This window comes from Zeugodacus cucurbitae, chromosome 5 (genome assembly GCF_028554725.1).
Source record: "Zeugodacus cucurbitae isolate PBARC_wt_2022May chromosome 5, idZeuCucr1.2, whole genome shotgun sequence".
Lineage (NCBI taxonomy): Eukaryota > Metazoa > Arthropoda > Insecta > Diptera > Tephritidae > Zeugodacus > Zeugodacus cucurbitae.
The window spans coordinates 9,876,385-9,904,310 of NC_071670.1; the positions used below are offsets into that span (position 1 = coordinate 9,876,385).

Consider the following 27,926-nt stretch of genomic DNA (forward strand, 5'->3'; position numbering starts at 1 on the left):
GTTATTGTGAATGGGAATCGCTACCGCTCAATGATAACCGAATATCAATCACCCCGAATTGGGTGATACGGACTTGGACAAAATGTGGTTCCAACAGGATAGCGCCAAAAGCCACACAGAGAATGTCACAATCGATTTATTGAAAACTAAGTTTGGTGAACGGCCGTGCGATTTGACACCGTTAGACTATTTCCTGTGGGGCCATGCAAAAGAAATTGAGTTCCATACATAATGGCATCGAATATACTTTAAGGAATAAAGAATTCCATTGCTATCCCAACCAATTTTTGTTTTATTTAGTTTTATTTGTAGCGCTCTTATTGGATAACCCTTTATGTAGGTTAGAGATTAAATGAATCACTTGGTAATGAAAAGAAAGGAAATATACGGATCAGGTTTGCTTGCTAAGGTTTCATTGTAACTTCCCCACCTCCTTTTAGGAATAAAGAATGATTCTTTTTGAAATTACTGATGAAGTGGTAACAGTGGTACCTTTGTTAGTATGAACATTTTATTGGTTTTGCTTTCAGTATTAAATATTAAATTAGTATTTTAAGCAAAATTTATTCTGATAATTAAACCTATATTTGTAATTTAACTTATCTATTTTAAAAAATTTGAAAAAAAAACTTATTTTTATGGAAAAACATAATTTTTATAATAAAAAAAAAATTATGAAATTTATTTTAATTATATTTCTTTAAATAAAATAATATTTAATATCCTAATTTTTACTTTTGAAAATTAAGTTGTTTTTTGTGTTTGTCTTCTTCTTATTTTTTATTGAATACAGTTTACTTTTACTCTCAAATATGCTGTGTTCACAAAATATATAAATTATCGGGCTAATAAGTCGTAAAATTTGAAAGCATGTCAGCTTTTTGGGTATTTACAGGCAATTGTTATTTAAAAGACAATAAAAAACACAAACATACATACAATACATACATACCCACCGACAATCTATCAATTTTGTTAAACGTCTGCTCGACGTACTTTCGACTTTGCCGACAATATTTAAATCAAACATTTTTGATAAGGAGCCCAGCAATTGTGTACGGCTGTCAACTGTCAGTTGCACCGAATCACTAATATGCTCATACTACAAGAGTTAGATATGTTACATACGCACTAAGATGGTGCGTCAGTCCTTTCGAAGGAAGCCTATTGCATGACTGTTGTGAAATATTTGCACAACTCGCAATTGTTATTACAATTTAATATCGTTTGTGCTGTCAACTTTTGACGCGCCAAACAGACGCACACAGAACATTTGTGTAAAGTTAAGACAGCGAAAAATTTAATCTTCTTGTCACATTTCGATATGCGATCGCTCAAAAGCGCAATACCGACGCCCAAAAATATACAACAATAAACGCAAAGCGCAGGCGCAAAAGCTTTCGAATTGACTATGGAGCGCACGTCAGTCAATTACGCGCTTTTATATGCCTGCGCGCACATTTGTTGGTGTGCGTGTGCACCATGTGTTGTTTGAAGCTTGAAAATTTTTAATTTTATATTTTTGTTGAAATGACCTTTGTAGCGTGTCAAGCCGTAAGCATGTCAAATACCGTGCAATTGGCGCAATTTCGTACGACATTTAAATGAAATATTTACGAGTTGACGGATATGGCAACAAATGTTGAACTCTTTTGGAAATTCGGTATATAATATTTTCTTGACACCCTGATGACACGGATAAAAAATGGGCGAATTCGCTTCACAACCACGACTACTTTCCTTATAACTTAATTTTGAATTCCATCTGATTCCTCTACTTTATAATGTATACAAAAGGAACCAATGGAGATAGTGGAATAAAACTTTACAAAAATAGTGCATATCATCTCTGGCTTCACTTGTGAAAAAATTCTCGAAAACGGACTATAATTTTTCAAGGCCCCAGATATCGAACATGTTGAACTCGGCGTAAATTTTAACCGAAAATATGGGTACATCTCTCCGATAATTTAATGTAATTCAGAGGAAGTTGTTTTCTTTTAATAGTGTGTCTCTGTTCCAAAAATTATTAAAATCGGTTCATAACATCTCTTAGCTCCCCTATACCTAGTTATAGTCTTTTTAAAAGCATGGTGGGTTTTATTCCGCATATATGTATTGGTTAATAATAATAATAGAAATTTTGCACTGTGCTGGAGGTCAAAAATATTTATATTTTCCTAGGTGTACTAAAAATGATTAAATACTAAATTTTTTCGAATCTGAACAAATTAAGTTTTTCTATTTTATGCTATTACTCAGTGCAAAACGAGTTTAATCTCATAAACACACTAATAATAATTTAGTATTTATTAGGTCTACAACTTTGCTTCCGCCGTTTTCCAATAGATATCTCTAGGGTCAAGCTCTGGTCGATTAAATCGTTTTATATCGGACATTATTATATTGGACATTTGTGTCAACATTAACCCAAAAAAATAGTTGTAGGGATCTGTTTGCATCCCAAACTTATTCTCAACTGAAAATGTCACTTTTGAGCCGAATTCTCGACATTTGCAGGAAATTTTGCTTTTCTTTTTTAATTCCAAGAAAAGTGCGGCTGAGGCTCATCGAAATCTTTCGGATACGTTCGGTGAGGCTGTCCTAAGTGAAAAAAGTTTTAAATTTACAAAAAACGGCGGAAGCAAAGTTGTAGACTAATAACTAGCCGAAGTTAGAATAAATATTTTCTAAAGAGATTAGACTTGTAAAATTTCGTAATACTGCAATAGTTTGTATTATATTTAAAAAAATTAATAAATAATATCATTAAAGTACTAAGAAAATATGAAATAACTGAAAGAACGCATACTATAGGTATCTCCTCACTATATTCGACTAAAATCAATAAGTGAGTACAAAACCCTTCATATATCACTCTTTCATAAATATGAAATATATTTAGCAATAAATTAATGTGCGGAATATCACAAAATGCTTCGATATTTTTATTGAAAAAATAAACATAAAATATTGAAAAACACTCACAGAACAATTCCACTTGAGCCTAAAAGCCTCAAAATCATTTTTTTTTTATATCAAAATGCTCATATCAACAAAGAGACCTTCATCAACCACAAGAAAAGCTTTTGAAAGCTTTTGAAAATCTCAAATGAGACACAAAAGAATTGCCTTATTACTTTTTGCTCATCGCTGGCTTATCGCTCATATAAAGAATAAGGCGAGATTACTGCGAAATTTATTGATTCACTTCAGACGTGAAAGACAGCGGCAATTTGCAAGAGGAAATAAAGTGTAGCAAACATAAGAATGGTTACTGAGGTTAAGAAAATCAATTACTTTTAATGCTTTAACACACACAAATCTCTTCAAATGGCAATTGGCTATTAAGCTTTACAACGAAAATTTACGCAATAATTTAGTTGGTTAGTCAGTTAGTCGTGCAAGATTACAAACAGTGCATATAGTGGCTTTTGTGCTTAATTATTTGTGCTATTCAATTGTGGAAGTGACATTTAATTTTTAGAGTATCAAGATGACAATATTAGGAGGAGTTTATTAAGGAGGTAATATTCATTAAACATTACAGACCCCTCTCGCAATTTAACAGATAAGTCTCTTTTTAGCTTGACACACTTATTCCAGCGATTCTCTTAAAACCAAGGATCATGTGTGGAGAATACGGTGGACAGGGTCCACAGCCTAATTCGATCATATTTGAGGTTTGGCAACAGAGGAGTGAACCAGTTTATTGGTAGAAGAGCGCTTTATTATTCTGTCTCTGTCAGCAGATCAGAGCTCTGTGACCGTTTTGTCAAGGTAGTCATCGCAGTTCACGCCTACTGAACCCCAGAAAATTATGGCTTTCCTGGCGATAAAAAAGTTTTCGTTTTCTCCGGAGCAGGGGTCCGGGTCCGAGGTCCACTGTTTCAAAAGTACTATGATCTATAATGTCCATCAGTAGATCTATGTTTTGTCTGCGGTCAGTTAAACAGAGTCAAATACTGCTGCCTACTGTCTGGAGCGAGCAAACCCTGCACACCCAGAGGTACTCAAATATCTTTGTTTAATAAATTGCTTTCGATATATCCTTATGTCCATCCTTCTACAAATTTCAATGGAGAAAAGTCTATACAACAAACTAGCTTTTATTCGGAACTGTTTAAACTCCGTTTTATACAAAAATATCTTATCTTGGAAAACCTCTATACTAGCTATAATACCCGTCTGCTAAAGTCCTTTTCCCCTATCCATATCTTCAACTTTTTTACTTCTACGAGCATGTGTGAAGTAGCAAGCTTTCCAAATCCCGACGACCACACTACTCTGCCTTGTCAACTCGAACTTAAGTAATTGTGTTACAATAACCACTACTCACGTCCAAAATTCCATATTATTCGATGACATCCATGATGTCTAACAAATAAATTACATAGTCTTACAAATGTTTATGTCACCCTTAGAGCCTCTGGGCCGTCCCACTACCAGTTTGCACATTGAAATATTTTCATTAGTACGAGCAAACAGTGTTGGAGGAAATCTTTCCTTCATTTTGCATGCAAAAGTGCATGAAATTGCCATTAAATTGTAAAATTTCCATTTGCTTAACAACTAGACTGGTCAAAGGTTACCGCCGGAGTGCACACTAAGGTCATAAACCGAAGCGCTCAGCCATTTGCTTTGACCAATTGCAAGCGTCGACGGCGATAGCAGTGAAGGGGTGTCACTTTAAAGGAAATATTTATTTTATTTACTTTACCCACACTTAGCGACTCGTTGTGCCAGCTATGATTTCTTACACTCTCTTCGCCCTGTGTAACTTTCCACTCTACTGACTCGACCGTTTCCGCTTTTATCACACATATACTGACACAATAATTTTCAACAAGCGCCAACTATTAAATTGCTTTATGGCTTGCTCTCAGAGTTGGTTGCTCAAACTGTAGACCACTTCATCACATTTCCATCGGCTTGTCCGCTCTTAAAGGTACTGTCACTACCACATTATACTTTCTTGTAGCTTTATTGTCAGATAGACACTAGATGTGCGAATGTCTGAGTGGAATTGCCGTAAATAGCACAAGTTCTTCCGTAAATTAAACGAAATGTTTATGGTGGAGTGTGCGATGAGGTATGTGAATGACATTTTTTGTCTCTGACAATATTTGGGCTGTGGTGACTCTTGGCCGAGTAAAGGCCTATTCGGTAGATTAATATTTGGAAGTTGGTTAAGCTGAAGGAAAGTGTCCAAACTAAGGGTGTGACTAAAGCTCACACGAGCTCAGAAGTTACATTGTGAACTGCGACAGGAACAATAGGAAAAAAACTGTTTCCGCTCCTTCAGTTCAATTAAATTTACATCTTATCTCCACCGAATCCCCTGAAGGTTACAGCAATGTATCAAGATAGAAATGAAAAGCGAGTAGGCGTGGAAGTAAAGTAAACGCATCTGACCCAAAATTCTATGGATCGCAATAAAGCGCGGATGAAGACATCTAACCAAATGGCTTTACGAAATAGGGTAATTGAACGAAAGGAAACAGACACGTAAGGCCGTTATCAACAGTGGGAATAACACAGTTTTAGAGAAAACACGTCTTTAAGGTTTTACAATTCGAATTGATGATAGCAGATTTTCATCATAATTTTTAACGCATCCCTCGCTAAACGAATAAATGGTATTACACGTTTTATTTGCGGTTCATTTAATGATCGAATCCCGAATAAACCTAGGCTTTGAAATACTATCTTCGCCATTGCCACATTGGTCTAACCAATAGCTTAACTCATCTCATATACCTTCCAAGACTCAATTAGAAAAGAAAGCTGTTTGTTATGGCCACAAACATTGAGTTCTAAGGAAGATTGGAACTTGACTTGATGTTCTATGAACTGTGAAGGGACTTACTTTTCACGTTAGTGGGTGGGATAAAGCCTCATGTTGTCATATTCCGTTCATAATTTGTCCTATACTTCCTCATTTCGTTATGTACTATCTACTTCCTTTTTCAGTAATTCGTGATATACAAAAGTTATTCATTTGTAAAATACGAAAGTGAAAAAAACTATCTTTTTCTCTTCTGGCTACTCTCATTATATAATATTATCTTTTAGTGAACATTTATTTGACTTCAATTATTTCGAAAGCAATTGTTCTCGAAATGTACCACATTTTCCATATTTCATATAAATAAATCATTTATTGTTTGTTGAAAACTTGTGCATGATTTAGTCCACCGACGTTTCTCCTTCCACAAACCGAAATTTATGAGAAAATGGATGAAATATGTTTGTCCAACAAATGCTATAATTCATAATTATTTCATGTCAAGCATATGCCAATCGAGCAAACGTGGATTGCACAAAAGGCAAGAGCGATACGAAAAAGAAAAAAATGAGCATGTCAAGGAAGCAAAAAGTGCTGCGACAGCGTACAACCGGAGGTACGAAAGGATAATACTACAATAATTGTCACCGAAATTATTGCAATGAATATACCGAATACTTCAAAAGGCGAACTTTTCGTCGACTTTTGCCTGGCACACACACTTTCACTCGCTCTAGAAGGAAAGCTCCATTGTAGACACTGTTCAAATGAGTATTTTGCGCCTCGGCTGTGAGGTCTTAGGAAGATTTCATTCTTTGCATATTTGCGTTTGAATGAAGAATAAGTTTTCGGTTGCGGGAAAAGAAAAACTGTGCCAATTGTTGAACTAGTTTTGCAGCAATTATTCATATTTCAAGTGCCAACTTTGCGGTATTTTTAATAATGATTTTTAGCACATAATTGTACATTTAGATATATTCAATTATATTGCAAATATTATATAAGTTATACATAAGTAACGGCTTTGTTGAAGAAGTGGAAATATATATAAGGATAAAGGAGAGTAAAATATAACTTTCTTTTAATATCCGACGTTTTTGAAGAGCGGAGACCAAGCCAACTATCCGCTTGAACCTATTAGTTTAAACGTCTTCCTTCAAATAACTACTGATGGGGAAAATTAATCGAGATCCTATCTTTCAATCTTTCTTGGACCAATTTCACGAACTTTGTCAATTTTCCATCATCCATCGAAAGTGCTCTTACAAAATCCAATTTGCGGCAACGCCTAAGTCTCTTCGGTTTCAATATGTTGTCTGCATACATAATTCTATAATGCTAATTCTATAAAATCTGAAATATAATCTCTGAAAATTAAGAATCTCCTTTCCATAGTAAAATGTGCAAATAAATGCTTTGTATTTAACTCTTATGTAGGTGTTACACTCTTCGTCGAAGATACTGAGCCTCTTAAAAATAAAAGATTTTTAACCTGGACTTAGGACTTTCTCTCGAGAAGTCCAAAGTTCAGTCTGCAAGTTAGCCTATACCTCCTAGAGCTCCCAAACCAGTCGATACTACGGGTTTCTACTACAAAAAATTAGCAAATCTGCGGAGATGCTATCAGCTATTTCAATTTTGTAATGAACTAAGAAAGTAAAGTTAAGTTTGGAGCGTGGTTTTGTGAATTAAAAAAAATGAAAACCATAGAATTTGTTTCCTGTCGAAAATGGAAGCATTTATTAAAGCTTAATGGCAAACAAACAAGTAATATGACGCATGGCAAGTGCTTCCCTAACACTTCTGAACAGCAAGTGGTAATGAAAAATGTAAGCCATGAAGACAAGGAAGAAGATTCCCGCTCTTTTATAGATTCTGCGCTCTTTACTACCTAACTTTATAAATCTTTCAAATATCAACATTTGTTACAAGCGACGACCGACATTTGTCAAATATTAAAATACACGTGTTCTTATGGGCACAGCTTTTTAGAAAACATCACGACTTCACGACCGCAGGCTCGATTTGTAATAACAATCAATTATTTAAAACAAATGAATCGACCTATTTATACCTTTATGGCACAAAAATTTTCACTTTGAACAAAACATGAAAATTTTATTGAACTTCCGCTGAGTTTCAGAGCGACAGCAATGAAATTGTTGTTTAACATGTCGCTGCCGCTTTCAAAATGCTCAAGACGCTGGCTTCATAGCGACATTTGAAGCCAGCCGTCGCTATGTCGTGTCGTGTCGTCGTCTTTGTGTTCAGAGCATGAGTAGCTAACAGATAAGTACGAATTACATTAACTTCGTACTTGGTTAGTGTTAATGTATATACATATGTTTGTATGCGTTAAGAGAGGGTCTCTCCGGATGAATAATGTTTAGTGGTTAGCTGCTACACACTTACACTTTTATATTTTGAAGAATGAAAACACAGATTGTACTCAACACCTAAGAGTTTATTAAATTCCTAACAATTTAGAAGTGTACAAAAAATTCCGCGAAAGAGATTTTTACTTTAACCGAACTCGAAATGGTAATTATAATTATGGTTTAGCAAACGGAGATGCTACTTTCCTCGTCATATTCCTCCATTTATTCGCAGCGGTAATATGTTAAATACATATATATGTACATATGTATACGTATGTCGTTTTGTCGCTTCTTAAGAGCTCGTTTTGCGGTCTTTGCTTGTTCGCGGTAGTGACAATACGTAAGTAGGTAAACAAACGATCACTTGGGTTCTTTTCTCAATGCAGAGAATTTTACTTAGTAGGTATGGTATCGAAAACTGCTTCTTCAGTATAGCGTCAATAGCGGTGCACAGAAGTTCATATTTCAGTCACTTCGTGAGTTGTTACGGTGAGTGATGTCTACCTTTTATAATATATAAGATATATGAGTTTAGAAAAGTTTTGCTTTATTTAGTTTTTGATTTTTCGCGGTATTGTTACATTGTTATAACGGAAATAACGATCAATACTGATGATATTAACTGAGTGATTTTTAGAAACAAGCACAATCAAAAAAATGCTTTCTTTGTAAGCAAGAGAGAGTCAAGAGTCGCCAAGTGAGAGTCAACATTTGAGAGCGCTAACAATTGTATTGCTCAGAGTGACAAATTTTTAATATTTTTATTTTTGTTTACAAACATTTAGACGCTCACTTCTGGTTTGTTATTAGTTCTCTACAACTTGCTGATAAGCAGTTTGGGCGAGTAAATCTCAGCAATACTAGGTACATGGCTGCCACAGTGCCGAAAGTGAACAAAGGATAAATAATAAAAAATTCAAAATAATACAAATATGCCAACATACAATTATACCTGAGACAGACATGTGTACATATTGTAGTATGCTACAGAAAACATATGTGTATCCCCGGTGTTCCGAATTTTGTTTGAGAGCAAATGGAGCAAATAGAGTTCTAGAAATCATTGAAATTTTGTGGTGTTGTGAAATGTACTACAATGGGTCGCATTGAGAACACCGAAAGCTTTAAGCTCTTCTGCCACAATCATATGTTTTCTGACATTTTGACATAGAGAAAATAAATTAAATTCAAAATAAAATGAAATCAAAAAACAAAATTTCTAAAAATGTTGAGAAAAAATTTGTCGAGAAGTAATAATTATGATGGAAAAGAATATTTAAATATTGCTTGCAGTTATAACTAAGTCAGGATCCATTTTCCTTTCTGATGGACGTAAACATAGTACAATACTAAATGTGTGTCACTATGCTGGTACATGGTTTCTTGAGCTTTTATTGTCGTACACATTGTAGTACGGAAACCATATGTCTGTTTTGGGCATTACAATATACATACATATGTTCATATAAAGTTAAAACTAATTCAAAATTTTTTTTTTTTTTCAATTTCAACGCTTTTAAGGTTGAGGATTTTTGTAAAATAGTAATACTAGTGTGAATTAAATCGCACAATTTCATTTTACAAATCGTACAAAAGAATTTTAATTGAATATGGCAATTGACAATTATATAAAAAACGGTAGTCAATAAACCCATAATTTTGGATGAAAGTTAGAGGGATTTTAGTTTTAAGATCTTAGGCGAAATAACTATATCCGTTATTTTATTTCTATAGATACTGAGAGATCTTTATAAAGTTGACTTAAGACTTTAATTATTTAATTATTATTTAACTAATACATCTTAGTATCGAATTTCTACACTTAGCGATTGTTGAATCTTAGATTAAATGCTATGATCACTATAACGTTAGTTTATTACCGAGCTCGAAGTTTAACGCGCTACCAAAATAGGACTCCGACCAGTCGGATATAGAAAATCGTACATTTCGACTACGTAAAACCGTTTGTCGTAGTTATGGAACGAATGTATTCACGTCATTTTAAAAATTGTTTAAACTAAATTTAACTAGAAAGCAAAGCTCAAGTTGAATTGAATTTAGTCAAAATAATTATTTTCATTTTCATATTTTCTCATCGCAACAGGAAAGTTCAATAATTTAAAATGGCCACAAGTTCTAAGCAAACAACTGCTTCACAGCGTAATTCGAGTGAGTTGAAACTACATTTCATGAAGAAATTAATGAAGAAAATATTTTGCTTCTACGATGAACAGTCTTTAATTGATGTGACTTTTAAAGTTTCTAACCCAGAGGCTTTGTAAGTATTACATAGTTTGAATGTCACATAAAAATATATTGATCTACATTTATAATTTTTTTCACAGTGTACCCGCACATCGTTTGATACTCTCAGCAGCGAGTCCTTACTTCGAGAACCTCTTCAACGGCGATCGAGGCAATGCTCATGTCATCGAAATAAATGATATCGATAGCGATATCTTTGAACGCTTAATAACCTTTTGCTACACCGGAAAAGCGCTGTTTACCGTTGACAATGTCGCTGCGATGCTGAAGGCGGCAATCGTATTGCAATTGGAAGATGCCGCGACCATTTGCATGGACTTCATTATGTCGCACATCGATGAATGCACATTACAGGGTGTATATGCGCTAGAACGCGAAACGCAATGTGAACTTGTCAAGCGGAAAATCCACGAATACGAAATACAGAATTTCTTAGAGGTGAGTCTAATCCTGCACGTATTGATACACAATGGCGTAATTAAAATTTCGTTTTTGTTAATACTAGATCAGCCAACGCGACGAGTTTCTCAATTTTGATGTTGAGAAATTACAATGCCTTATAGAATCGCACAATTTGAATGCAGCTTGTGAGAAAGATGCCTATGATGCCATAACTCGTTGGTTTAATCACGATGTTTCTGCGCGTCAACAACATCTACCTCGTTTAGTCGCTTGCCTGCGGCTCACTCAATTCGATGTGGACTTCCTTTTGACTCACATTCAGTCATTACCTGGCTGTGAGTTGTTGGCCCTCCAGGCGTCCATGTGGATCAGTAATTCCTCAGCAAGGCATAGGATAAATATCCGATTTACTGAACCACGTGTAGGGATCGGTGCTAGAAATTGTGATGAGAAAACATTGCTGCTTGTTTACGAAGAGGTAAGCGCTCACAGCGGTTAACTTTCCAAATTTAATCTCTAATTAATATATGGAAAATATTTATTTATAATATAATCAAAGCATAATTCGTCGAAGGCATGTGCACTTCAATATAATAAAGCTGAGGACACATGGCAAAAATATGCGACTCTATATAAGGATACTATAAACTCTAGTGCCATTTTAAAGGATGACAATTTGTTATTTATTGGTGGTGATAGCTATAAATCACCATCCAAAAGTTTTCTCAGTTGGAATATTACAAATAAAACATGGCGAAAATTGTCAAAAATGAACCATACAAGACAAGACCATAGTGTTGTCGAATTAGAAGGAAAAATATACGCTATTGGTGGTCGTGGTGAGAATAATACTATTTTGCAGTCAGTTGAAAGGTAAGTACCTAGTGTCTGGCCGATTTTTTAAATATTATAAATTTAAATATACATATGTATATGCATCTACATAAATGGAACGTACTGTTAGTCGCAATTTCAGCAAGTAAGTACATACCTGCATTATGTACACATAACATAATCTTAAATCTTCTCAACGGCGAAAGCATAACAACAACATGACAAATTCTTCTCTGTTCGTTAGTTTAGGATCCTTTACAATAGCAGTGCAATATTTATATTGTCTACAATAAGTACTCAATAACTAAGCAATATACCTGAACAGGTATATCTAGTCTTCTTAGCACTTTACAAAAATAGCTTTTCTACAGCTGTAGCCGCTAAGAACTGTTCAGAAATCTATTATTATAATGTACCTCGTATGTATATAAAGAAAAAATAATATTATTCGCGTATTCTCGAAGCAAGTATTTAAAAATAGTGGTTCTAGTAAAAAAATTATATTATTTTTCCAGTAGATGGCTTTAGTAATTTGTAGCTTGTGTTATATAAATGTAATCGACGTATATATGTATGTCACATCTCCTAATCGCTGCTGAATCCGCTATCAAAATCGATACATTTCTTAAATATGAATACTATTATTTCTTAATATTAATCGAACTTTTAAAAGGTGAACAGAATAATTAATATTTTAAGCTATTGAAAAAGTAAAAAACATAACCTGGAATCGAAAGTCTAATAAGTACAAAGGATCGGCTAAAATTTCACCGTGGACGCTCGTTAATGTTACGAAAGACAATGCTCATCACTTCAATGTAATAAATAAGTATTAATTTTTTATTGTTTATTTCAAGGTATACAGCATCCAATGGTTGGGAGTTCGTGGCACCTTTGATTACAGCACGTTGCGAGGCCGGTGCAGTGTCTTTGAATGGTAAAGTTTACATAATAGGCGGTTCGAATGGAAAAACCTTAAAATCCGTGGAATGCTATAACCCGGATTCGAATAGTTGGACTTATTGTGCAGTTATGCGCGAAGAGTATCCGAGCCTTAGTGTAAGTTATAAAAAGCCAATGCTTTAAAAAAATTACAAAAAATATATAAAATTCTTAAAAGGTATTAAATTTTCGCAAATTCTTCTTCGAGAAGCAATGACCAAATTTAGAATGGGTACGGAACCAAACGGTAGACATTGTGTAATTTAGTCGCGTGTATGTAATATTTACAATAGGCAACGTACACAACCACTTTGCACTATAGTGTGTGTATTTATATTACACTGATATAATGTCAAATTTATATACAGTAAAAATTGTTCACCAAGCAAATTTCTCAAAATTTTTAAGTAATTGCATACTGTTGCCACAATAACAAAATATACTTCATTTCAGTGAGGTATCTCTTCGACAGATTTTTCTAAAACTGTTAGTGTGACTAGGTTTCAAGTGAAAATATATACAACTTTACACAATATTAAAATATTTTATGAGAATAGTCGGTCTACATACCACCCATAAAGTTAAATAAAATATTAATTCTCTTTTTCTACTACAGGTAGCTGCACATAATGGTCACATCTATGTTGTAGGCTATTTTAAAGGTATGCCAGCTGTTGAACGTTACGATCCTTACCGAGACACATGGACTCAGGTACATTGCAATTGATTTTTTCCAACTGTTTGATATTAAATATTCCGAAAAAATTTCGCAGATTTGCTCTCTGGATGGCAAACTAAATCTTACAACAAAACGCCCATATGTCCTCTCTGGTAGTTGGTACGGTTTCGCTTGCGCATCTCTTGACAATGAACTATGGGCTATTGGTAGCAGCATGAACAATGAGGCAACAGTCGAAGTTTATAACGAAGAAAATGATCATTGGGTACAGAAGAGGCCGTTACCCAAAGGTTTCATATATTCATGTTTTGTTATACCCGTAACTTTTCTGACTTCAAAATAAACAAACAATAATAGAAATGTTGTTATTTTTTAATAAACTAATAGAAGCGGCAAACAAGAAAACTTTAACGGCCAAAATTTGCTTTAATCGTTTAAGGTTCTTGTTTTTTCTTAAAAAAGGAAACCAAGCGTTAATACTAATTTCAATTGTTTTTGTAGAAAATTTAAATAAATAAAAAGCAAGTAAATTATCCGACTACTATAACTTCCTTCTTTAATTATATTTGCTGTTGTATTTATTCTTTACTTATTTTTTCGCTTTAGTTTTCGTTTTTGTTCTTGTTTTGTATTCGGCGTTTTTACTATTTTAGTTTTCATAAAAGAAGCTCTTCCAATTTTCATCGTGGCTACGTGGTTGTAACTTAATGCACTTTGTATTATTTTTACCTCAACTCTATAGTTTGTGTGATGTTTTTACGAATCTATCACACGATGCGAATGGCGAAAGATTGACGTCTAAACATACAAGAATTCCTGCAGACGGAAATGCATGTTTGAAATGGTAAGTTGCTATCGTTGAAACCCACAGACTTTCACCCGGCCTAACTTAATCATCATATTTGGGTTCCAGTAAAGCAAACAGTAGTGCAGAAACAATAATAAAAAAAACTATTTGACTAGAGAGAAAAAATACTATCTATAAGACTATTATAAAGAGGAAAGATTTGTATGTATGTTTGTAATGAATAAACTCAAAACTTACGGTGCCGATTTCAAAAGTTCTTTTAATATTGGAAAGCTACATTCACCCTGAGTAACATAGCCTATATTTATTACTAGAATCTTAAAATCTGGAAATAGCTCCCAGGTGAGGGAATCAAAAAGAATCTTAACCTGAAACTGAATAATAAAATATGAGAAATATACAACAGCGCACTTGGGAGTCCAACTCTGAGCGTTCTCTAAGCCTACATAATCAGAGAGAAAGACAACGGACATGAAAGACTAGATGTCGTAATCAAGTTTTAGCTCATTGCAAATAAAAAATAATTTCATGTTCGAATTTTCCTCACTTTAAAGAAATTTCCGTTTAGTCGCGTTATAAAGTTAAAAATAATTCTAAAACCGAACGCTTATGTATAAGCTACGAAAATTTGTTTTGTGGTTTATTCATTAAACGAGATAAATTAAATACTGAAATTGTATGTAGGTAGTTTAATATAATGTATTTGTGGTTACTAAATACAAACAAAACAAAGAAAGAAACAAAAAAAATAAAAATATCGAAAAAAAAATTGAAAAAAGCTTAGTGGTAAGTTGTGCCTGGCAGGTGTATTTACGCATTTAATTTAGAAGTGACACGTTTATCCAATTATAAGAAGCTGTGGTGCAAGTTTAATTTTATATTCTCGTATAGACTTGATGTTTACTGAACAACGGCAAAGGAATATCTCATATACATATGTATCTATCCCCGATAACATGCCGCAATCCAGATTAATTACGACAATCAACACTAACAAGGCATTTAGTTGAATTGACTCTAAACTCAGGGAAGTTCCGTACTTCTTTACTACTAAAGCATTAGGTTTAGGCTGGGTCCAGAGATGCAATGGAAATCTTTTAGTTCTATGAAAAAAAAAAAACATCTATCAACGCTGCCACGGTGGCTTTGAATGGTACAATTTTCATTGCGGGTAGTCGTTGAGAAGTCCCAGCGGCTTAATACTGTTGAAAGTAACGATCCAATTACAAGCTTATGCACTTTATGCGCGAATATGCTCACAGCTTAGGGATTGGCCTGTATAAGAGCATTCTGAAATTAATATTATAGGCTAAATATAAGCTGGTCTCAATGTGAGTTTACAGAAAACTCGAAAAGAGATCCCATAAACCTCAAGTTTCTCAAGAACGGTGTAAGAAAATCGAAAAATACCCAAAAAATACACAAAAATATCAAAATTTATTTTCCCCCCTAGTGGCAATACTATTAAATGTTATAAAAGAGTTCACTTCATATTTACTTTGGTTAGTAGCTGGGATGAGCACCATCACAATCAAACGATCATCACAAAATGAGCTTTTGTTAGTGCGCTTACTAAGTGAAAGAAAATGTTCCAGACTGCTTGCACTGGTTGAGAGAGTGAGTCTATGCCGCACCCTACAATATGTGTATCAGTAATAGAACTCACAATATTTTATATTTAGTATAGGATAAGATTTAGGATAGTCAGTATATGTGGTTAATGTAGTAATTTAAAAAGTTAATTTTATGCTATTTTACAATGGAATAATTGTTTTCCTTTCATACGTCAAATATATAACTTCATCCCCATAAATCTGCTGATTGCAGTTTGGTCGTATTATCTCATCGTAGGTGCTCGTATCACGCTCTTCGCTTGTGCGTGTTAGTGACAAATCCGTATGTGTAAGTATACGATCACTTACGCTCTCTTATCAATGCCGAGACTTTTATAATATTTGTATGCTCTTTCGTTAAAGTTCTGGTTGTAGTTAGTAGCTATGATATCGAGCAATTTTCCACAGTATCGCGTGAATAGCGAAGCAAATACGTTCAAATTACATTCACTTGGAGTGTTGTTACGGTATGAAGTATACATTATAGTATGTATATAGTATATAGTATAAGATAAGCTTTGCTTTACGCATTTGTTGTTTTTTGCACGATATTGTAATTTTGTTATAATGGGAGTGGCGATCTATATTGATCATATTAATTTAGTGATATATAGAAACAAGTACAATAAAAAAGAAAATCTTCTTTAAACAGAAAAGTGTGTGTCAGTATTTGAGGGAAAACCCCGAATTCAGTGTTAATATATATATTTATGCATGTATGTGCTAAGAGAGGGGCTCTCTGGATTAATAATGTGTAGTCTTTAGCTGCCACACACTTACCCTTTTATATTTTAGACTCTAAATGAAAGCAAATAGATTATCGAATAGCGTTAATTTAATGAAAATTATTATTTGCCGTCTGATGAAACTGAAAAGGGTTCGATCATTATTTGCTTCCCTTCTTTTAATCGCTTGCAACATATCCTCAGCTTTTTCCTACCTATCTTAATAAATTTTTTAAATTATAGTCAATTTGATTAATGTAGAAATTCAAAAAAGTCGTTCTATGCTATTTTACAATGGAATAATTGCTTTTATTTCATACGTAAAATTTATAACTTCATTCGCATAAAACTGCTCAGTCAACTGCTGATTGCAGTTTGATCGTATTGTCTCATCGTAGGCGCTCGTTTTACGCTCTTCGCTTGTGTGTATTAGTGACAACCGGTATGTGTAAGTATACGATCACTTGAGATCTCTCATCAATGCAGAGAGTTTTATAATGTTTTCATGCGCTTTCATCGAAGTTCTGGTTGCGGTTAATAGCTATGGTATCGAAAACTGCTTCTTCAGTACAGCGTGAGTAGCGGTGCAAAAAAGTTTATATTTCAGTCACTTCGTGAGTGGTTACGGTATGAAGTCTACATATATATACATACATATATAAAATATAATATATATAGTACATACGAGTAAATACATACATTTTGAATTCTATTCAATTGTTGTTTTTTCGTAATATTGTTATATTGTTAGAAAAGGAATAGCGTCTATATTGATCGTTATAAAAGCAAATACAACAAAAAGAACGCTAATATTATGTGTATACTAAGTAACATTTGCTGAAATCCCCACCCGGTTCGGCGCTAAGTGAGAGTCAACATATGAGAGCGCTCATAGTTGTATTGTTCAGAGTGTCGATTTTTTTTCATATTTTTATTATTGTTGACAGACATTTAGCCGCTCACTTGTGGCTTGTTGTTAGTTCTCTACAATTTGCTGATAAACAGATTGAGCGAATAAATCTCAGTAATACTAGGCACATGGCTGCCACTGTGACGAAATTTATTTAGATTTAGTAGATTTTTAAAGTGAACAAAGGATAAATAATAAAAAATTCAAAAGAATACAAATATGGAAACATATAGTTATACCTGAGACAGACATGTAGTACATATTATAGTATGCTACATAAACCATATGTGTATCACTGGTGTTCCGAATTTTGTTTGCAAGTAAATGGTATTTCGTACTACAAAAGAGTTCTAGAAACCATTGAAATTATGTGGTGTTGTGAAATGTACTACAATGGTTTTGACATAGAGAAAATAAATTAAATTCGAAATAAACTGAAATCAAAAAACAAAATTTATAAAAATGCTGAGAAGTAATAATTATAATGGAAAAGAATATTTTCATATTGCTTGCAGTTATAACTAAGTCAGGATCCATTTTGCTTTCTGATGGACGTAAACATATGTAGTACAATACTACATGTGTGTCACTATGATGGTACATGGTTTCTTGAGCTTTTATTGTCGTACACATTGTAGTACGGAAACCATATGTATGTCTTAGGCATTAAAATATACATACAGTGGATCACAGCCAAAGTGATGCAGCCGTATAAAAAATATTAAAGCAAGTATAATCTGCTACGTAGATTTTGCGGTTGTAGTTTGCTCTTCTCCATACATAACTCTTTCCATCTGATCTACATAGGTTAAATTTACTTACATCTGCAAAAATTACGGTATTCCAGAAGCTTTCACTCTTATATAAATGTTCTTTTGCAAACTTCAACCTTGTACTTCGATTTTTTGCATTGATGTATGGCTTATTTTGGGCTGTGCATTCATAAAAATCAACTTCTCTGAGCACTCTTCTTATGGTTTCCGGATGACTTTGCTTCCCCAGATATTTTTAACTTCGCTGCATAAAATTGGAGCACTTAATTGGGGATTTTCTCGTATTTTCCATACAATCCAATGAGAATCACTTTCATTAAACATTTTATTATGAGCCGTATTCTTTTGATTTGCAACACGATTTTCACGGACATAACGTTCAATGATATGCTGACAAGTTCTTGAACAGTTCTTTGACTCAGTTTCACAATTTCCGCGATTTTACGTTGACTTTTTCCGTCTTTATATTGCTTCAAGATTAACTCGTGCACCTCAATACTTGTTTGGCGACCCATTTTGAACTACACTTCACAAATGACAATATTAAAATGTTAAAACTATCAAATATTATCCCAGAATAGCTCATATTTATAACGGTATTTAGTTTGCATTCGAAAATCGCTGCAAAGTTGACGCCGCTAACGGTAAAAATGTGTGCATCATTTTGGCTGTGAACGTGTATTTCGGTATATATGTGGTAAATGGTTCTTTACTATTACACGTCTGGGCGACGTGGTAACCAAAATCCAACTGATTGTTGAATAGCTTAGCGTTAGTTAACTTATAGTAAAGGTAACGGTGATCGAGCATCAGGTGATGATGCTCTTAACATGTTTGCTTAGTATAATAGATTAATGTAATTGCTTAATTACTATGCGTAAGAGAGATAGCAATAGTGTAACTCTTAGGATAACAAGGTAAAGTAGAATGTAGGATAACAAGGTGAAGTGAAATGTAGGATAACTTAACCTTTAGTTGTGCTAATATAAATGATCTTAATATTAACCTGTAAGTGATCGCTTTATATAAATTATATGAAATGTTAAATGTGGGTATCGCCACATATCTCCCCTGCTGGAAAAAAAGAAAATCATACAAGTGATTTTTTGTTTTATGTAGGAGTTTTGAAGCGTACTCTTTTTCGATGTCTTTGTGTTGTAGTAGAAGGATTAGGATTGATGTTGTTGATATTTCCAGACGGATTGAGATTTAGATGTTCGATGTCGTCACTACAAATGAATGCTGGTTTTAGCCGATCTATGGAAATGTGTGTTGGTTTTCCATAAAGTAGTACTTTGTAGTATTTCTCAAATCGCTCCATGACTGGAAATGGTCCGTCGTATGGTGATGAAAATGATTGTTTGACTTTATCGTTACGAATGAAGACGTGTGTTGAGTTTCCGAGATCCTTTGAAATGAATATTTTCTCTCGAGTATGACGAGAAGCAGGAGTAGGTGAAAGATTTTGAAATGCTTTTCGTAACGTTTTAACGAGTTCAGGTGCTTCGATGGTATGAGTTGATGGTGTTAAAAATTCACCTGGGAGTCGAATTGACTCACCAAAAACGATTTCTGCTGGAGTGGCTTGAACGTCTTCTTTGAATGCTGCACGTAGTCCAAGGAGAACTGCTGGGAGTGCATCGTACCAACTTTCGTTGTGGCAGAGAAGAGATGATTTCAGCTGTCGATGAAAACGTTCGATAAGTCCGTTTGATTGTGGATGATAACTCGTTGTGCGTTGATGTTTGAAGCCAAGGAGATCAGCGAGTTTCCTGAAAAGGTCTGACTCGAATTGTCCTCCAAGATCGGTGGTTATGCGAAGTGGGATTCCAAAGTAGGATATCCAAGTTTGCATGAGTGCGTGTGCTACTCGGTCGACTGTGCCGTCAATGAGTGGTGCGGCTGCTGGATAACGTGTAAATCTGTCGATGATTGTTAGACATTTGGTGTGTCCTTTTGATAGAGGAAGTGTCACCAAATCTATGTGAATATGTTCGAATCGACGTGAAGGTGGTTGAAAATTTGCTATAGGTGCGAATGTATGTCGAGAAATTTTGTTTCGTTGACATTGAATACATTCTTTGGTCCAAGTGATGCAATCCTTGTTCATTGATGGCCAAACGTATCTTTGCGTAATGAGACGTCTAGTAGCTCGACGGCCTGGATGTGAAACTGAGTGTAGAGTGTTGAAAATTCGTCGTCTTAGTGGTTGTGGAACAAATGGACGAGCTGTACCTGTGGATATGTCGCAGTATACAGTAGTGTCCGTGGTATTACTCTTAATTTTGCGTAGCTCAAGTGGAGTGTTAGAACTGTGGAGTAGTTGTTGAAGTTCTGCATCGTTGGTTTGTGCAGTTGCAAGTTCTTCTGATGTGATTGCTGTGTGAATGGCGTCGACTCGAGATAAGGCGTCCGCAACGATGTTGTTTGATCCGGATATGTGCCGTATGTCGGTGGTAAACTGACCAATGAAATCGAGTCGTCGAAATTGCCATGGTGATGCGCGTTCAGGCTTCTGTTTGAATGCATGTATTAAGGGCTTGTGATCTGTGTAGATTACGATGTGTCGTCCCTCAAAAATGTGCCTGAAATATTGTACTGCTTCGTAGACTGCGTTGAGTTCACGATCGTATGTTGATCGTTTTTGAACGGATGTTGCGAGTTTGCGACTAAAGAAGGCGAGTGGTTGCCAGTGTTCGTCAATCCGTTGCTGTAGAGCGGCACCTATTCCGCTTTCAGATGCGTCTGAGAAGATGGCCCACTCGGCGTTGTTATCCGGGTGTGCCAAAAGCGTTGCATTAGCTAGTGCTTTCTTACAATTCGAAAATGCGTCTTCGAGTTCTGTGGTCCAGTGAATCGGAGTTTTTCCACAGATTTTAGGTCCTTCGAGTAGCTTATTAAGTGGGGCTAATAAGCTTGCTGCGTGATTGATGAATTTTCGATAGAAGTTGATTGTACCAATGAAGTTGCGTAGCTTGGTGATTGTTGAAGGACGAGGGTAGTCCACAATGACTTTGACTCGTTCCTCAAGTGGTTTTATACCATGGGCAGTAATGGTATGCCCAAGGAATTCTACTTCTTTGAGGCCTAGCTTTGTTTTTGTTGTATTAATAACTAAGCCGTAGTGTTGAAGGCGCTGAAATACGACGCGTAAATGTTGTTGATGCTCGGTTTCATTTGCAGATGCGATTAGTAGATCGTCAATGTATGCGAAGACGAACGGTAAATCTCGAGTTACCTCGTCGATGAACCGTTGAAAGGTCTGAGCTGCGTTTCGGAGTCCAAATGTCATAAATGGAAACTCGAATAAACCAAACGGTGTGATTATAGCCGTTTTATGAACGTCTTTGTTGGCTACTGGGATCTGGTTGAAAGCACGAATCAAGTCGATTGTTGAATAACATGATGTACCGTGTAAATTTGCGGTGAAATCTTCTAGGCATCGAACTGGATATCGATCAGGTATAGTACGTTCATTGAGGCGACGGTAATCGCCACATGGGCGCCATTCGCCACACTTCTTTGGCGCGAGGTGCAGTGGGGATGACCAAGGGCTGTCTGATGGTCTCGCTATGCCCAGCTTGATCATCTTCTGGAACTCTGATTTTGCGATTTTAAGTCGATCGGGAGCTAATCGCCGAGCTCGACTGCTGATTGGAGTACCAGGTGTTGTTTTGATGTGATGTTGCGTTGTATGTGTAACTTGTGTTGGTGCACCATCGGGACGAGTGATTTTAGGAAATTCGGCTAGCAGTTGCCAAAATCTTGATGATTGATCCGGCTGTTGAAATTTGATCGACTGTACATTCACGCTTCTGGTTGTACCTGAGGTGCACAGTCGAGTGGTTTCGTCGATGAGTTGTTGATTTTTGAGATCGACGAGTAGACCGTAGTGCGAAAGTAAATCGGCGCCAATGATCGGGTTCGAGACATCTGCCAGTATGAAGCGCCATGTTAACGATCTGCGAAGGCCGATGTTGAGAACGATTGTTGCGACACCGAATGTATTAACGGGTGTTCCGTTAACTGCGATGAGTTGGTAGCCGGTCGCCATCTTCGAATTTGGTTGTTGTTTGTGTGGGAAGACTGAGACTTCGGAGCCTGTGTCCACTAGAAATTGTGTGCGAGACTGGCGATCCGTGATGAAGAGGCGGTACGATGGTGGTAGAGAGGCGCTTTCCGCCGCTAACGTCTCTCTGATGCGTTTCCCGCTTGTTTGCAACCTGGTGTGCATTTTTGAGCGAGGTTGCCAAACGTTTTGTGGTACCAACACGTGTTGTTGGTTGAATTAGCAGCAGGAATTGATCTTCTTCTGTTGCTGTTTTGTGAGCGAAAGCGTTTTCGCCCAGTAGTTTGATGGTTGTATAGAAGCTTCTGAAGACTTTTTGTAATGTGAGCGAGTTGTTGTCCCACATCTGTAGAATCGGAGCCGTGGTTGTTTGCAAGTGATGTTGCAGCCATGTGAGTCCCTTGAGAAGGTTTGAGTACCTCATGTAGACGATCTGCGGCTTCACTTAAGTCCTGTAGCTCGGCCGTGTGTTGCGTAACCAAACACGTGCGCATTTGGTCGGGCAGGTGTGAGAGCCACCTTACACGTAATATCTCCTCATTTATGTCTGGCACTAAACTTCGTAGGTGTCGAAGGTGTTGAGATGGCGTTTTGTCGCCAAGATACTCACCATCCAGTAGTTGAAGGAGTTTTGCTTCTCTAGATTTTGAATAGCACGAGATTAGTGCGGCTTTCAATCGTTGATATGGGTTGTCGGCTGGTGGATTGAGAATGATGTCTTCTGCGTCAGCTGCTATGCGCGTGTCAATCAGTGGAATCGTATGATGGAATTTGTCCACCTCGTGTGTGACGTTATGATTCCGGAACTGTGATTCCAACTGCGCGAACCAGAGACCTGGTCTGTCTTGGTTGAAATTTGGAACACGAATTGTTGCTTGTTGCAAGCGTGGTGTGTCATCGTCGGAAGGCATATTGATTCGCTTCCAATACAAACGTTTTATTGTTAAATAAAGAAAATATGCGAACGATAGTTACAAAATTCCGATGGTTGATGAAAAACGCTGCGAAATGTTGGTTGGGTGATGTGACTTTAGGTTACGTTCACCTTTAGTGGCGTGGCCGGTTGTCGGTAACGGGCTGCTTACTGTTGCTCCACCGTTAGTCCAAGGTGACTGCTAAAGTCATCACGTCGGGGTCACCAATTGTGGTAAATGGTTCTTTACTATTACACGTCTGGGCGACGTGGTAACCAAAATCCAACTGATTGTTGAATAGCTTAGCGTTAGTTAACTTATAGTAAAGGTAACGGTGATCGAGCATCAGGTGATGATGCTCTTAACATGTTTGCTTAGTATAATAGATTAATGTAATTGCTTAATTACTATGCGTAAGAGAGATAGCAATAGTGTAACTCTTAGGATAACAAGGTAAAGTAGAATGTAGGATAACAAGGTGAAGTGAAATGTAGGATAACTTAACCTTTAGTTGTGCTAATATAAATGATCTTAATATTAACCTGTAAGTGATCGCTTTATATAAATTATATGAAATGTTAAATGTGGGTATCGCCACATATATATGTATATGTTTTTACTTAATGCTTGAAAAAAAAATAATTGTTGAGTTTTTTGTATTTAAAAGATTAAACATATTTGTACCTAATCAAAAAATTAGTAAAAGTTTTTAATTTCGAAATAAAAACATGATTTTTAGCTAAGCGATGTTTCATTTCGTTGCTGCATCACTTTGGCTGTGAGCCACTGTATGTTCATATAAAGTGAAAACTAATTCAAACATTTTTGTCTCAATTTCAACGATTTTAAGGTGGAGGATTTTTGTAAAATAGTAATACAAGTGTGAATTAAATCGTACAAAAGAATTTTAATTGAATATGGCAATTGACAATTATACAAAAAACGGTAGTCAATAAACCCATAATTTTGGATGTAAGTTAGAGGGATTTTAGTTTTAAGATCTTAGGCGAAATAACTATATCCGTTATTTTATTTCTATAGATACTGAGAGATCTTTATAAAGATGACTTAATACATCTGAGTATCGAATTTCTACACTTAGCGATTGTTGAATCTTAGATTAAATGCTATGATCACTATAAGGTATTGTGCTTAGTTTATTATCGAGCTCAGAGTTTAACGCGCTACCAAAATAGGACTGCGACCAGTCCGATATAGAAAATGGTACATTTCGACTACGTAAAACCGTTTGTCGTAGTTATGGAGCGAATGCATCCACGTCCAACAGTTTAAACTAGATGAAACTAGAAAGCAAAGCTCAAGTTGAATTGACTTTATTCAAAACAATTATTTTCCATTTAATAATTTATCATCGCAACAGGAAAGTTCAACAATTTAAAATGGCCACAAGTACTACACAAGAAACTACTTCACAGCGTAATTTGAGTGAATTGAAACCATTTTTCATGGACAAGTTAATGAAGAAAATATTTTGCTTCTACGATGAACAGTCTCTAATTGATGTGACTTTTAAAGTTTCTAACCCAGAGGCTTTGTAAGTATTACCTTGTTTGAATGTCCCTTAAAAATATATTGATTTGAATTTGTAATTTTTTTTCACAGTGTACCCGCGCATCGTTTGATACTCTCAGCAGCGAGTCCTTACTTCGAGAACCTCTTCAACGGCGATCGAGGCAATGCTCTTGTCATCGAAATAAATGATATTGATAGTGATATCTTTGAGCGCTTAATAACATTTTGCTACACCGGACAGGCGCTGGTTACAGTTGACAATGTTGCTGCGACGCTGAAGGCGGCAATCGTGTTGCAATTGGAAGATGCCGCGACCATGTGCATGGACTTCATTATGTCGCACATTGATGAATGCACATTACAGGGTGTATATGCGTTAGAACGCGAAACGCAATGTGAACTTGTCAAGCGGAAAATCCACGAATACGAAATACAGAATTTCTTAGAGGTGAGTCTAATCCTGCACGTATTGATACACAATGGCGTAATTAAAATTTCGTTTTTGTTAATACTAGATCAGCAAACGCGACGAGTTTCTCAATTTTGATGTTGAGAAATTGCAATGCCTTATAGAATCGGAAAATTTGAATATAACCTGTGAGGAAGATGCATATGGTGCCATATCTCGTTGGTATAATCACGATGTTTCTGCGCGTCAAGAACACCTCCCTCGTTTAGTCGCGTGCCTGCGGCTCACGCAATTCGATGTGGGCTTCCTCTTGACTCACATTCAGTCATTACCTGGCTGTGAGTTGTTGGCTCTCCAGGCGTCCATGTGGATCAGTAAGCCTGCAGCACGGTCACAGATAAATAGCCGATTTACAGAATCGCGTACAGGGCTCGATGCTGGGAATACTGATGAAAAAACATTGCTGATGATTTATCAAGAGGTAAGCGCTCACAGCGGTTTATATTCAAAATTTAATATCTCTAACTAATGTAAGCACAATATTTATTTTTGATATAATCAAAGGATAATGCGACGAAACAATGTGTACTTCAATATAACAAACCTGAGGACAAATGGCAAAAATATGCGAGTATAAATGAGGATAGTGCGAACTATAATGCGATTTTAAAGGATGACAATTTGTTATTTATTGGTGGTGATAGCTATAAGCCAGCATCCAAAAGCTTTTTCAGCTGGAACGTAATAAATAAAACATGGCAAGAATTGCGAGAAATGAATCAAGCAAGACGTTTGCACAGTGTTGTCGAATTAGATGGAAAAATATACGCTATTGGTGGTCGTGGTGAGAATAATACTCTTCTGCAGTCAGTTGAAAGGTAAGTACCTAGTGTCTGACCGATTTTTTAAATATTATAAATTTAAATATACATATGTATATGTATCTACATAAATGGAACAGTACGTTAGTCGCAATTTCAGCAAGTAAGGAAGGGCTAAGTTCGGGTGCCACCGAACATTTTATACCCTCGCAACTGATATATTTAATTTTATGAAGATAACACACAATTTAACTATATATTCGTCGTAACGGCCACCAAAATATAGCAAGTCGTTATATATAGTATATTGGAACTGTGGTAATTCCTGGACTGTTTTCAGCAATTTTCGTCAACAAAGCTACAGCAAATCCATGATTATACATACTATATTAGAGCACTCAATTGAATTTCTTTTGAATATCTTAAAAATCTTTACCATAAAATGTAGGGTTACTGTTGCTATTCCTTACATAATTAAAGCACTCTTAGTAGTTTTCAACTATTATCTGTGCAACATGGTGCGAGAGTATAATAATAATCTGCGAATATTAAGTATTGTGTTTCATAAACCAAAAATTCAGCTTATGTGTAAATATGAAGAGCGAATCACAAAATGCGTTAAGTAAGACGCCTAATTCATGTATGTGACACACACACACACATAGTAGTGTTATACAGGTACATAATCCTAATCTACTACACATACCTGCATTATGTACAAGCTATTAAAAAAATATTTATTAAAAAATTGAAAAAGTGAAAAATATAATATGGAATCGAATGTCATAAGTACAAAGGATAGGCTAAAATTTCACCGTGGACGCTCGTTAATGTTACGAAAGACAATGCTGATCACTTCAATGTAATAAATAAGTATTAATTTTTTATTGTTTATTTCCAGGTATACGGCATTCAATGGTTGGGAATTTGTGGAACCTTTGATTACAGCACGTTGCGAGGCCGGTGCAGTGTCTTTGAATGGTAAAGTTTACATAATAGGCGGCTCGAATGGAAAAACCATAAAATCAGTGGAATGCTATAACCCGGATTCGAATAGTTGGGCGTCGGGCCTTAGTGTAAGTTATAAAAAACCAATGCTTGATTTAATGAGGACCAATTGATAACTAGTTAACTTTTCAAATAAATAATGAAAAGATAAATCTCACTTTTAGACGACTTTGCAAATTAAAAAAAAAATTACAAAAAATATATGAAAATTTTAAAAGGTATTAAATTTTCGCGAATTCTTCTTCGAAAAGCAATGATAAAAAATTTTAAAGAATACGGAACCAAACGGTAGACATTGTGTAATTTAGTCGCGTGGCAACGTATACAACGAACCCGTACATAACTATTCGACACATATGAACCTGATTTTTTATTATTGATAGACCAAGAGCTGATATAATGTCGAATTTATATTCACAAAGCAAATATCTCAAAACTTTTACGTAATTGCATACTGTTGCCACAATAACAAAATACACTTGATTTCAGTGAGGTATCTCTTCGCCAGATTTTTCTGAAACTGCTGATGTGACTAGGTTTCAAGTGGAAATATATACAAATTTACGCAAAATAAAATATTTTACGAGAATAGTCGAAGTCTTATTAATTTGTCCTATTTGCACCAAAAAGTTAAATAAATTATTAATTTCAATTTTTTTACTACAGGTAGCTGCACATAATGGTCACATCTATGTTGTAGGCTATTTTAAAGGTAGCCCAGCTGTTGAACGTTACGATCCTCAGCGAAACACATGGAATCAGGTACATTGTAGTTGACTTTTTACAATTGTTTGATATTAAACTAAATCTTCCGAAAAATTTTCGCAGATTTGCTCACTGGAAAGTAATTGCTGGCGCCGTTTCTTTTGTGTATCTCTTGAATATAGACTATGGGCTATTGGTGGCAGCGTGAAGAATGAGACAAGGGTCGAAGTTTATAACAAAGGATATGATCGTTGGGTACAGAAGAGCTCGTTACCCAAAGGAGACATATATTCATGTTTTGTTATACCTGTAACTTTTCTGACTTCAAAATAAACAAACGATAATGGAAA

The 27,926-nt window shown here is 35.5% G+C and overlaps 2 protein-coding genes across 3 annotated transcripts; both read left to right on the top strand.

Moving 5' to 3' along the window:
- Window positions 1-8,498: 8,498 nt before the first annotated feature.
- Window positions 8,499-13,828, top strand: LOC128922198 (kelch-like protein 17). 2 transcript variants are annotated; one of them, XM_054231974.1, is made up of 8 exons: window positions 8,499-8,655; window positions 10,271-10,444; window positions 10,512-10,869; window positions 10,937-11,311; window positions 11,393-11,706; window positions 12,525-12,726; window positions 13,226-13,321; window positions 13,383-13,828. In XM_054231974.1, the coding sequence occupies exons 2-8, from the start codon at window positions 10,290-10,292 to the stop codon at window positions 13,629-13,631; spliced, it is 1,749 nt and encodes a 582-aa protein (XP_054087949.1). In that variant the 5' UTR covers window positions 8,499-8,655; window positions 10,271-10,289; the 3' UTR covers window positions 13,632-13,828. The 2 variants fall into 2 exon arrangements, with proteins under 2 accessions (XP_054087949.1, XP_054087950.1); XM_054231975.1 differs by having other exon boundaries at window positions 8,573-9,131.
- Window positions 13,829-16,870: 3,042 nt separating this feature from the next.
- LOC128922196 (kelch-like protein 3) lies at window positions 16,871-27,926 on the top strand. Its single transcript, XM_054231972.1, has 8 exons — window positions 16,871-17,008; window positions 24,482-24,655; window positions 24,724-25,081; window positions 25,149-25,523; window positions 25,607-25,920; window positions 26,765-26,939; window positions 27,538-27,633; window positions 27,700-27,926. The coding sequence occupies exons 1-8, from the start codon at window positions 16,932-16,934 to the stop codon at window positions 27,907-27,909; spliced, it is 1,779 nt and encodes a 592-aa protein (XP_054087947.1). The 5' UTR covers window positions 16,871-16,931; the 3' UTR covers window positions 27,910-27,926.